The 12714-nt window shown below is 44.2% G+C and overlaps 1 protein-coding gene across 3 annotated transcripts in view; it reads right to left on the bottom strand.

Annotated features, from left to right (window-relative positions):
• Window positions 1-4841: 4841 nt before the first annotated feature.
• The window catches only part of pik3r1 (phosphoinositide-3-kinase, regulatory subunit 1 (alpha)), a 24234-nt gene continuing 16361 nt past the window's right edge, over window positions 4842-12714 (bottom strand). The window contains exons 1-9 of one of the 3 annotated variants that reach the window (XM_080529897.1): window positions 12155-12507; window positions 8749-8950; window positions 8424-8604; window positions 8158-8283; window positions 7890-8032; window positions 7565-7741; window positions 7135-7209; window positions 6800-6970; window positions 4842-6608 (exon numbers count right to left, since the gene is read on the bottom strand). In XM_080529897.1, coding sequence (XP_080386023.1) covers window positions 6419-6608; window positions 6800-6970; window positions 7135-7209; window positions 7565-7741; window positions 7890-8032; window positions 8158-8283; window positions 8424-8604; window positions 8749-8950; window positions 12155-12395 — 1506 coding nt within the window. In that variant the 5' untranslated portion in view covers window positions 12396-12507 and the 3' untranslated portion in view covers window positions 4842-6418. Of the gene's footprint in view, window positions 6609-6799; window positions 6971-7134; window positions 7210-7564; window positions 7742-7889; window positions 8033-8157; window positions 8284-8423; window positions 8605-8748; window positions 8951-10758; window positions 11068-12154; window positions 12508-12714 lie in introns of those variants that run through there. The other 2 variants (XM_080529898.1, XM_080529896.1) reach the window with 2 other exon arrangements.

The following is a 12714-nucleotide window of genomic DNA, read 5'->3' as shown; positions in this document are numbered from 1 at the left end:
ACAGCTTTTCACCGTCCTGGCACCCCACTGGTGGAATGAGTTCCACACCTCGGTCAGGACTGCAGTCACTCCCTATCTTCTACCATAGACTGAGGACCCATGTCTTCAGGCTACACCTTCACTGTCCCTCCTGAAATCTTTATATATATAAAAACATTTTTTTAAAGCATTATGCCAATGACCCCTGACCCGAGCAAAGATTACATTTCTTGCGATGACTGATGGATAGATGATTCACTTACTTAGACAAATGTATTTGTTGTAAGTCGCTTTGGATAAAGGTATCTTTGGCTAAATGCCAAAAATGTAAATGCCTCTAAATTCATTGGATGGATTTGGATTGCGATTGGGGCAATGAATCCAGGAAATGCCATTCATGGGCACTGACTGTCATGGCATTCATAGCGACATCTGATTGTTGGCACCAACACAAATGAAATTGCAGTCTAAAACAAAACAGTCTTACTTGGCCAGATGGAATACAACAACGACTCCAGCCTATGCAACTGGATCCTGGAATTCCTGTCGCTGCAAAGGGTAGTGCGGACAGGTAATCCACGACACCTACAAGGACCGGTGTGTCAGAATGGCCCCCAGGATTATTAGGGACCCCAGCCACCCCAATGAGAAACTGCTAGAGCTATTTCCATCTGGGAGACTGCCACCCCCTAACCCACCCCACACACACTACAAAAAACATATTACATATGAACATATTACAGTATTATAACAACTGCACAATACTAGATTACTTGTATACCATTGGATTCATTTACTACCGTTCTGTATTGTATTATATTGCATTTCATATCATCGTACTTTGCACAGCATTGAAACCACTGTAAAGCCATCACTTTATTACTTTATCAATGTAGGATTAATTACGTTACTTATTATTGTTATGTGTTTTGTATCTGAATGCTGCAATGTAAATTTTGAGGAACCAAAGCCAAATCATTTTACCCTTGTGTACTTGTACAGTAAGATATAACAAGACAGGTACAATTTCTGTGGAAATTGTGAAGTGTACTTGCCCCTCACAGCCAATAGGGGGCAGGTCAGTGGCCCACTCCCCTGCACCCCCCCCCCCCCCCCCCCAGCGAAGACCACGTGTCTCTAGCCCACCCAGGGGCCGAGTTGTGGGGTTTGTGTGTGTGTGTGTGTGTGTGTGTGTGTGTGTGTGTGTGTGTGTGTGTGTGTGTGTGTGTGTGTGTGTGTGTGTGTGTGTGTGTGTGTGTCACTTTTCAAAGTGACAGTTGGGGGTTGTCATAGCAACATGCTGTATAGCTTTGGTGAATCTTGACTAGCTAACAAACAAACGGCCAGAGCGTAAACATTATTAATGTTATGGCTTAGATATTCCGATTTTGAGTGACAGTGTGAAGCGCTGAACATTTTGATGTAAAATATGTTTATCTTTAATTAAAATTGTAGGCGTAGTTTACAAAATGTGTGTCACACTGTACCTACAAACTGTTTCTCAAAATTCTACCATTCATTTCTATGGGAAGATTTCACCACAATAACTTGATTCTTTCATGAAGCGTTCACCGGAACCTTCCACAAAACAATAGCAACAAAATTGGGAATGAGACGCACGTATTGACACCTTTTGACACCTTTTTGACACCTTTCATGTCTACCTAGTGCAAAAACTGTGGGACAAGTCGACTCACAGCAAGCACACTAATAAAAGCGATTCTGATTCTGATCTGATTCTGATGTAATGTCTCACAACAGCTTTAACCAAGACCCTGTCCAGAATACACCTTGTCAAAGAAATGTTGGCTTAACCATTATAAACATTGAATCTATGATTTGATCTACTTTAACTCAAGAATCGAATATGCTGAAGATGTACATGCATTTCCCCCAATAGTGTTTGACATAGAAGTTGCTTAAGATAAGCAAATCTTTAGTCAATGGAAATTTAAAAAAAATCTATTTTCATATATTCTTTTTTTATCAGTGTGAAAAGATGCAGCCTGCTGCTGGTTTGTCTAAGAGCTGAAAGGTTAATGGCATGTGCTCTGTGGTTGACTTTTTCCGTTCTAGATGCTGACGCAAAGAGCAGACATAGTGGTTAGGCTTGATCAACCAAATCTAGTCACATAGAAAATCGACACACACATGTCCATATTATATACAGTATATATATATATATATATATATATATATATATATATATATTCTGCACACACATGGAATTCCAACTAAATACTATTCAGCATGGTACACACATGCCACTCTCTAATTCTTGAACCTGGGCATTCTAAATCAGGCATAAGAACATTCGAGGGGGGTGGCAGGGGGGGCGTGGTTATTGTTTAGAACTACAATGAGAAGAATCCAGTCTATATATACACACCAAGTCCACATTTCTCCAATGGTCACTCACTCTGCAGATGATCAATCAAAGTGTTCTGGTATGGCAAGAACCTCCAGTGAACTTGTACCTTTCGACCTGGAGAGATATTACATAATCCAGGGCAAAGACTCATTTTTAGACAAGCTTGCTGGCAGGTCAATGGAAGCCTTTGTACACTTGTGTGGAACAGTTGTGATAGACCCGTTTCACAAAATGGTGGGTTCACAGCAATTCCTATTCCTAGGTTGTGTCTTAAGCCTTAGAGACTGTAGTTGGAAAAGCAATGTGTTCATCTGAACGGTTGCAAGAACATTCAGCTGGCTCAAGGCACAACATGTTTGGTAAATCAGTGTGTTAGGACAGGTGGAGAAAAGTGTGTATAGACTAGAGCAACAAAACAGCATAAAGCACCGTCCCATGAACAGATTAAATCAAGTAAAATGATCCAATGAGGGAATTTGTTTACTAGAATACTGTATATGACAACAGTACACTATGTTCTGTGTCTGCAGACAGATTTGTTGGTGATAACTTTTCAGAGGACATTCTTAAAAGTGACGTGTTAAAACAGCCAAAACCTAATCTATCAGTTAAATGACACAAAAAAGACAAAAGAATTCTCTGCTACTTCTCTTATCGCTGGTGACATCACTGGCATCAAGCCTCACCACTGCATTTGCATAACCTCAAAAGACATCCAACTGCAGAGTACACTGAGTTCTCTAACTGAAAATCCTTTTTTTGTTTTTCAGTCAATTGTTCATTTTGGATAGCATGTATTTGTTACACAACACAGTGGCAACACACACAAAAAAGTAATTAAGACCATGTCATTTATTTCTTAAAAACAAATGTTTTATTTTTATTTTAACAAAGCCCAATACAGGTTTGAAGCAAAACTGGGGGAACACTGGTAAATCTCAATCTCAACGTTTCTGTGACAGTCACCTTAAAAGTTCATGTTAAACTGAAGTCATACAGCCCAGGAGGGAGGAAATGAAAATCAAACCCTCAAAATTGTGCAGGTTTTAGAGACAACACGTTGACAATGTGAATCAAAAAAGGAGCCAAGGAGACCAAGGAGCCTGGAGAACAAGCTACAATTATACAACAAACTTCAGAAGCTATAGCACAATGGGTTTCTGCCCGAGGTCAGATGTGACCTACAGTAGGATCCATACTTTGTTTCAATTGGCTTGTTCTGTCATGAGTGGCCTAGTGAACCAATGAGATCACAGCAAAGAGAGACAAAAACATCAAATGTGCTAGAAGACGATTAATCTTAATGTGTTAAAATATAATGTCCAACACAATGATCATTTGGTCATACACTGATGCAAAACTGAAACAGTGTGAGTATCTTCTACACTGCACAACAATTTCTTGTGTGTTAGGTTTGTTGAGGTCAACCCATTAGCCTTCAAACTCTATTCTCATGGGGGGTTCACATTTTATTACAACGATTCAACGTCAAAAGGCACCGCTACCGTTGTCCCGTTTAACTTGCAGACATTCTATTTTTCCCCAAAAATAGAAGATATACAAGTTTACTGAACATTGGTAGCTTTACTTTAGACTGAATGAAACATGCATTCAATGCCTCTCTTTCTTGCTCCACTACCCAACCTTAGGATAGTCTAGAGAGATGCGTGTTAAATTACACCCTGCCAATATCAACTGTAATAATAATGTTGGCGCCAAAGATCGAAACAAAAACGTCATATTTGTCATTTATATCGAGGGAAATAGGGAGGGGGGAATTAGAAATAAAATGTAATAGGTTAATCCTCATAATACTAATTTATTTAGGCTAATGTTTCTAATATAGATAGATGTTGTAAAGGGTTAAACTTGCCAACAGTGCCAGCCACTGTGGAGAGAGAAAAAAAAAACTATCTATAAACATCTAAATGCTTTTAAGGCGAGTAGGCCTACTTCGAAACATAATTCATAAAATCTAAAATGTATATTTTTGTATTCCTTTCAAATTGGCTTGAATGGTAGTTTAAGTAATTTAATCATAGTCTAATTCATAAAATTTAACATAACATTTAATAATGACAAAAATCTATGCGTTCAGAAATATCACAAAATGTTTAGAATTCTGGGGACAAACGGACTGAAATTTCTCAAAATGATATGTCCTATTACAGAACTGTAGGTAAAGAAATATTTCTATCAATGTGAAATTTCACTGCTGTCTTCTCTGAGTGTACAGGAATAGACACTCTTTACAGTATCCAATCAATTAATACGTCATGGACATCTGGAAACTGGAATATGGGAGAAGGGGCGAGAAGATCAGGATGCACCAGTGACTGATCTTTACAAGAGGGTTGGCAGCTAAATGTTGGTATTTTCTCAAAGTAACAGAGGCTATTTATTGGCATACACCATCTGCAAACTAATCAAAATGAGTTGATCCACCCATGTAACACTCAAATATTTTCTGATACAGAAAAAATACTATGTGGACAGTGTATATGGGAAGATAAAATGTCTCCCAATGATCTTTTAATAACAATTTCCATCATTTCAAAACATCGATTTGCTTTGATATCCTCATGTGGGGAAAGGTTTTATAACAAAATAAATCTATACTGTTGTTTCCATGGAGATGGTTGAAAAGGTGTGTACAACATGCATCATTATGATGGCAGTAATCAACAAACACTCCCATCATTCCATGCTCAGAGTGAAGAACTAGAACATGTGGCTCTGTAAGAAATATGTCTTATGACAGAAATATGTCTTATGACAGAAATATGTCTTATGACCGAAGCAGCTCTCAAATACTCAAAAGGCTCTGCCTGAGAACATGTTTGAAGCAAAAAAGACTAATAAAATATTCCATCTTTATACCAGTTGCTGATAAAGTAATTTGTAATAAAGTATATGTTACTATTATTTACTACTTAAAAATCTGAAGCAGTTTTTATCTTGGCATTTTGACACAAAATATCCTCTTGGATATTTACATGGGAAAAGAAACTTTTTTTCAAGCAATAAAAACAAGCTTATATTATCGGTTGCAACAGAATAAAAACACAACTTTGCAGAAATAAGGGAGATACAGAATTGCATAGCAGATTAGAATATAACTGAACAGGAACTGAGCTTTTTTTGGTATGGTGCGGTACGTTTCATCACTTTGACGTTCTCCTCTGTTTATGTACATAATGAAGCATTTTCCATTTCAAGTTCATTCATAGTTTTACATGTCCACAGTAGAGGACAGGTTAGAGTCTGCACTGTAATGCTTATCAAGGGAAAAGCCGGAATCTTGCCTTCTTGTCCTCTTTGCTCCTTTGATTCAACAAGTACATAGGAGTTTTTTCAAGAAAACGATTATACTTTGTCAAAAGTGCCATTTTGCTACATTTATCAGCTGATCCATGGTCTGTTACTGAACACTTAACACTCACATGTGTTAGACACCCCCAACACCAAATAGCTTTTAGATTTTGTGATTTTTGGTCACACACACACACACACACACACACACACACACACACACACACAGACACACACACACACAGACACACACACACACAGACACACACACACACACACACACGCGCGCACAAGAAGATAGACATGAAAGTAAAAACAAAGGAGGGGAGGGGCTTAAGGGAACGGTAGAAAAAAGAAAAACGATGCACTCGCGAGTTATCTGCTGCGTTTTGACATTCCAGCTGGTAAAGCCTTGAAAAGTACAAGCACCATTAGGAAAAGGCCTCCATGTCCTCCTCTGGGGGAGAGTTCAGCAGTTTCCGCTTGATTCTGTGCTCCCACAAAAAGCACGAGAGAAACAAAACTACATTCAGGCTCAGCACTCCTCACAGTCAGTCACAGTTGCTGAAATGTTTCAGGCTTTCGTTTGCGTTCGTCAAGTCACTTCCTCTTCCTATGTGTACAAGTCTGTTAGTAGGCGAGACACAGCCTTTCTGAAATCCTCGAGTCGGAGCACAAGTTCCACCTCCGTTTCTCTTTAGGAGGGAGGCCGTCTTTCTTTTTAGTTGTCCAGCTGAATGCCTGGAGAAGGGTTCCTCACCGCCTCTGCTGTGCGTACACCGGGTGTGCTAGCGTGACATTCAGAGAGTCGTTGTGCTGGACCAGCGACGTGTGCTGGTAGTGGAGGACCAGCTCTTTCAGCGAGCTGTACAGGTTGTAAGGCTCGGCGAAGCCGAAACCCGAGGGCGTCTTGTTGATGACACAGTGCTTCACCTCCCCTTCCACACTGCAGGGAGAGAGAGAGAAAGAGAAACAAAGCGAAAGACAAAAGGTCAGTCTACACCAAGGGCTACATAGGCAGCCGAGCAGTCTCTAAAGCGTGTTTGCAGTGCAAATGTCAGTCGTATCGAAAGCAGACCAAGACTGTATTCTTTACTGTAAGCCAGTTAAACACTATGAGGTAGATGGCTGACGTACACAACACTGCAGGCGTAGCATCCGGGTTTGCTGCTGTCTCGGACCAGGAATGTTCCGTCTCTCTTCCCCCGGAGAAGGGCCTCCGCCTGGAGCCGGTTAATGTTGCCCAGCTTCCAGGCACGCTCGTCATGGTGAGGAAGGTCCTCGTCGTCTTCCACCATAGAGTATTGACTGGAGAAAAAAAAACAGGAGGAAGGAGAGGGATATCAAAAGTCAGATCGACGGATTTGGAAGCACTTTTTTTTATAGAGCAAACAAAAGCGGCTTGTTGTAGAAAACACTTAGCGGGACAGAGGGAGCGACCGGAGTGCGGTCAAGCCAAGGAGGACACTCACTCTTCTGTGTTTTCGTTCTTGATTTCCAGCCACTCGTTGAGCTTCTTCTGCCTCACGCCCTTCTGTGTCAACCACCTGGAACACAACAGCCACGGCAAACGCCCGTTAGAGCCAGGAACGAAACGGACGACAACAACACCACAATACGGACATGGTACCCATTTTTCTCATGATCTTTACAGGGTCAGAGTTCGCCTATTTCATATTCAATGAAAGAATATGAAAGAATCAAAAGATGGCTGTTTGCCGGTGAGGAGTCTGGTTAAGAGGAGGGGGGGTGAGGAGTCTGGATAAGAGGAGAGGGGGTGAGGAGTCTGGTTAAGAGGAGAGGGGGTGAGGAGTCTGGTTAAGAGGAGAGGGGGTGAGGAGTCTGGTTAAGAGGAGAGGGGGTGAGGAGTCTGGTTAAGAGGAGAGGGGGTGAGGCTCTTACATGAGGTACTGATCCCGGGTCTTGCGGAGCTGGATGAGGTCAGGCTTGATGCTGTTCATCCTCTTGTCGATCTCTCGGTAGTCGGCCGCCTGCTTCTTCAGGTCCTCCTCCAGGCGTTGCTTGCTGTCTACGATCTCACTGATACGAGACTTCAGCTTCTCATAGTTGCCCATGATCCTGGAGGAAACACAGAAGATCAACAAATGTAAAGGAGTTGTATATTTTCGTACTGTTTCTTGATCTTCTTCTACAGCCTAAATCACGACACACACACACACACACACACACACACACACACGCCCTCCAACAGTGCAGAAGCGCTTACCTCTGGATCTCCTTGTCGTTGCCTTCCCTCCTGAACTTCTCGATGTACTCCTTGCTGTACCGCTCTTGCGTTTGGCACTGTTCCTCGAAGATTTTGATGGTTTCGTTGAACGCTTCGATCGCCGTCCTTTTCATTTGGATTTCCTGAACGGAAAACAAAAACGACCGTCACAACGTGTGATAACGAGTTCGTACCGCCGTCCGTAAAAACCTGTCGACATCGCCGCTTCCGTTTGGAGACACGGTCATCATGGAGACGAGGTGCTCACCTGTGATGTCCTGGTGTACTCCTCGTACAGGCGGTCGTACTCGCGGTTCTTCTCCTGGTACTGGAGGTGGTATTCATGCAGCTTCTTCCCGGCCGCTTCGATGCTGTCCTCCTTCACCACCTGATCCTGAGAAACAAGAAGCCACCGCAGTGTTTAGAAAGTCTTGCTCCGCACAAGATGTTAGGGAAAAAGTTACGTTCATTATCGACTTCTATGGGGGGCAGTTTTTCGTGCACGCATGAAGCTGGAAATGGCAGCTTGCTCACCTGCTGGTGTTTGGACACTGGGAACTGCAGTTTGACATCTAGTTTGGGGTTGTACTGTGCCAGGGACTCGTTGCGGTAGTGGTTGATGAGCTCCACCACCGAGTTGAAGGTCAGCGGGTCTGAGAAGCCGTACTTCCCGTCCCGGTGGAATATCTTGATGAGCTTATTATTGCCTCCTTTCCTGTAGAGGACCAAACAAATAAAAAAAGGGACGCATTTAATAAACTCAAATCTATCCCGAACGTGTGAACAAGTATAAGGGATATCGCCCTGGGATGGGTTCGGGGGAGGGAGGGTGGGTGGGCGAGGAAGGAAGGAAACTTACCTCAGAGTCAGAGTGTAGTCTCCGTGCATCTTCGTGGAGGCGTCTCGGACCAAAAACGTACCGTCGGCGGTGTCTCTTAGCTTCTCGTTCACCTCCTCCCTGGAGATGTCGCCCCAGTACCATTCGGCGTCCTGCAGAGCCATGTTGTTGTTCATACCGTTGTTAGTAGCAGTCGAGGGCTTTGGTGGCTTGGGAGGTAGGGCTGTACGGACGAGAGGGAAGAAAAACGGCTCTTTAGTTTCGTGTGAGAAGGCAATGTCAAAACGTTTCGTAATGGAAAGATTAAGACCACGTCGGAGACTGTTTAAAGGGGATGTCGATACACCTGTGAGTTCATAGTTGAGAGTGGCAGTGTCATTCCATTCAAGAGAATTAAATTGGCCCACAAATCTAGACCTTCAAATAGGCATACCACGCAGCACTGCAAGCAGGAAAGACATTTTAATCAACCCCCCCCCGCCCCCCCCAACTGCTTCCTCCGTCTCTCTCCCTCACCCTTCCCACTTGATTAAATTGAGCTGAAAGAATGTTGCTGCTCTCTAACTATGAATCGACCAGAGAAGGGGAGAGAGAGAGATAGAGAAATAGATAGACAGATAGATAAAGAGAGAATGGAGTCAGTCACAGTAGAAGAAAAAAAACATTCTACTATATCTAGTCCCCGGTGGTGGCACTGGCATACATAAATCAAAACGAGAAATTATCCCCATCTGTTGCCCCGATGACAACACAGAGATTATCTCTGCCTTTCTGTAGAGGCTTAAAAGGCAATAAATTACACAGCACAATTTCTGCCCAAAATGCAATACAGCTGTAGCACCAAACTCAAATATAGCCTAAAAAACCCCACTCAGGATCCTATAAAAGTCACTGTATCAACCAACAAAAATAACCATCTCAGAATGAACCTTGTTCTCTTGACAGAAACATATAAATAACATTATCTTCACGTTCAGCACATACGCAACCCCCCCCCCCGTGGTGACGGCTTCTCAGTCAGTGTTTGTCACATGCCTTGTATGCAGATTGATAGATTCTCTCAGGGTCAGGTGTTCATTGTTTCCATGCTCACCCGCAAAGAGAGGGAAGGAGGGGAGGGGGGAGGGAGGGAGGGGGGAATTAGTCAATGAAGATGGCCTCATCAAAAAGCCCTAATAGCTGCATCGGATTGGCTAATCACATGAGTGACATTAACCTGCGGGGGCCAGCTGACTAGCTGCAGGTCTCAGGAGTGTAGGAGGGAGCCCGGGCTATTTTTACCCCCCAGATCTGCTCTCTCTTTGTTCCCTCTCTCTCTCCCTCTCTCTGAATCAGCCCCATGCCAGCGCCTGCTGCAAGGGACCTGCAGGCTTTAGCTTAGCGGGAGGGAGGGAAAGCTAGTTAGCCACATACTAATCATACTAAGCCACTGAACGCAGACGGGGTAAACAGGCTACAGAAGAGAACAGGACTGCCATCTCAGCTTTTGTTGGGTGAAGCTTCAGCTGCAAACTTCCTGTAAGCGCTGCTTATAAAAAAACACCACTGAACACAGCCTGGACAAGGAGGAGAGCTCTGTGGATGAGAAAGGCTCTCCGAAAACAGGAGGAATCTCAAAGAAAGCTGGTCGTCTGGCTGACAACCAGACGGTGTTTCACAACAAACACACACCGCCCCGGGTAACTTCCCGTGTTGCTCCAGTAGCTCTAGCTTCGGTCTCTCGGTCACGGTGAGACCGATGCCTCAGAACAAGACTAACTTCTCACGCAACAACAACAACAACGTTGTTAGCCTTACCTGGAGGGTCCATTTCTATGTTAAACACCAATTCAGTCCCGGCTCCAAACTCCAAATGCTCCATTGTTCACAGAGAGCCTTGTTGTTACATTTAAGTGATCATAAAAACACCTCTATTGTCTCTGTCAGGAGGGACGAGGATCCCTGTCGTCTTTGTATGACCGCCTCAAAATCCCATTTAAAAAAAAAAAAACATAAAGGGTAGCTTGCTCAGTAACGTGTTACATCACTTACCACAGCCAATCGCGCGTGGGGACTGTCACCGACCACTCCTGCATCTTTCATTTCCTGAGCGCGATGATGTCATTTTAAATGCTCACTGCCTTCTGCTTTTTTTTTTTTTTTTCAGTGTCTGTCCCCTATACCTCATAAAAACTGCATGCAGCGCACACACAGCTCGGGCCGTGCAGATCTAGACTAGAACACACCAGCTAACACAGCAGCCTCCTGGCCCGGAAACACATCCAACTAGACGAGAAACCAAATATGCAACATCTTCTTTTCACTAGCGCAGAGGAGGGGGAAAAAAGGACCTGCAGCCTCTTTCTTTCTCTTCCTCTCTCACTCTGTCGCGTTCGCTTGCTCTCTCTCTCTCTCTCTCTCTCTCCGCAGGTTGCTCAACCCCCTCCTCCTCCTCCTCCTCCTCCTCCTCCTCCTCCCTGCGTGTGCTGTGCACTGGGTTAGTCCGGCCCACTGCTGGCACACAGACAAAAGCCAGCTCTGCTGCAGTAGCACGTAGGCAGCCTAGGTTTTAATGCCTGGCTGGTCAGAGCCACCGGTGGCTCCAAAATATGCCTGTAATCCCAGAGTGTGACACTCTGCGTGGCTGAGAGGCACTAAAATAGCCCCAGTTCTAGGTAGGTTTAAATAAAGACGGCTGGAAAGCGGTCATTGTCATCCCAGGCTCGACTACAGGAGGGGGGGGTGGGGGGGGGGTCTTTCCAAAGGCAGCTTGGGAATGGTGAAATAGGTCATATTGACTGAAAGTCAATAAACCTGATAAAACCTTATCGGTGTGATAAAGAGGGCCACTCAGCCAGTGTTTCATTTAAGTATATAGTCAGGTCCTCGAGATATAGATTAGGCCATAAATCCTCATCAAAATATATAAAACAGATTGAACAAAAAAATATATATATACATTTTTATAAATAAATATAATTGTCCACATATTCATATCTCATAAACCGAAACGGTTTGAGGCCTCCCTGAAAAGGACCCCTTTGAACTGTCTTAATGGAAAACCCTGCGCTGTACTGTACACTCCAAAGACAAACCAGCATGCCTGTTTGACCACACAGAAAGCCAGAGTGATATATGAGGCCTGTAAGATATCAGTCTTCAAAAAGTACAGCAGCGCAGAGAGAGAGAGAGAGAGAGAGAGAGAGAGAATGCCCTGCGGAGAACCTGTTCCCTCACAGCTCCAGAGAATGGTCACCGAAGAAAACCCAAAACCTGTCCGTCTCGTTCCTGTCCCCGTCGCCAGCCCTGCTGAAGATTTACAGATATGTTCCGTTTCTTATCTACTCTAACCTTCGCCTTCGACGTTGAAACCCTTTCAGTAGAATACATCTTTAAATTACTAGTGTGGTTAAGAGAATCTCTCACCAGAGGAGCTCCCCAAACTTACGTTGCAAGTTGTGCATGTTCCGATGAAACACCGATCCCTCCGCTAAAACCTTCGCCTTGTGCCCAAAGTGTACAAATCCAACCGAAAGAGCAACTCTCAAGTCCTCCAGGAAAGTTCCATTCCGCGGCATTAACAACCTGGAAGCCGGATACTTTTCCTTAGTCAGAGGGTGACGGCTGGTCCTATGGTTCTTAATGAGATCCAGGTAATCCGCTCGCTGTGCAGGCAGGTGCAACAACATGCGACTGTCTGCTCGCCTGGTTAGCTCCTGAACTGTAGCGATTGATGTGAGTGTGGGGGGTGGGGGGGCTGGGACTGCGTGCCTCTCTCTCTCTCTTTTTCTCTCTCTCTTTCTCTCGCTCTCTCTCTCTCTTTCTCTGAGCTCTGCCAGGCTGAGGACTGCTCGTGTGGGGACTGTTGGCTAATGAATAGCCAGAGCTTGCCTGGTGTTGGCCCTGCCCGCTCTGAAACCTGGCCCTAGTGTCGACTGACCGTGTGCGCCTGTGCGTGCCTCTCAGTCAGTCAGTCAGTCAGTCAGTCCCCCCCCCCCCCCACTCTCG

Source organism: Nansenia antarctica (assembly GCF_963989245.1).
Source record: "Nansenia antarctica genome assembly, chromosome: 4".
Classification (NCBI taxonomy): domain Eukaryota; kingdom Metazoa; phylum Chordata; class Actinopteri; order Argentiniformes; family Microstomatidae; genus Nansenia; species Nansenia antarctica.
The sequence above is the reverse complement of the archived record's forward strand: the minus strand, read 5'-3'. Positions and strand labels throughout refer to the sequence as shown.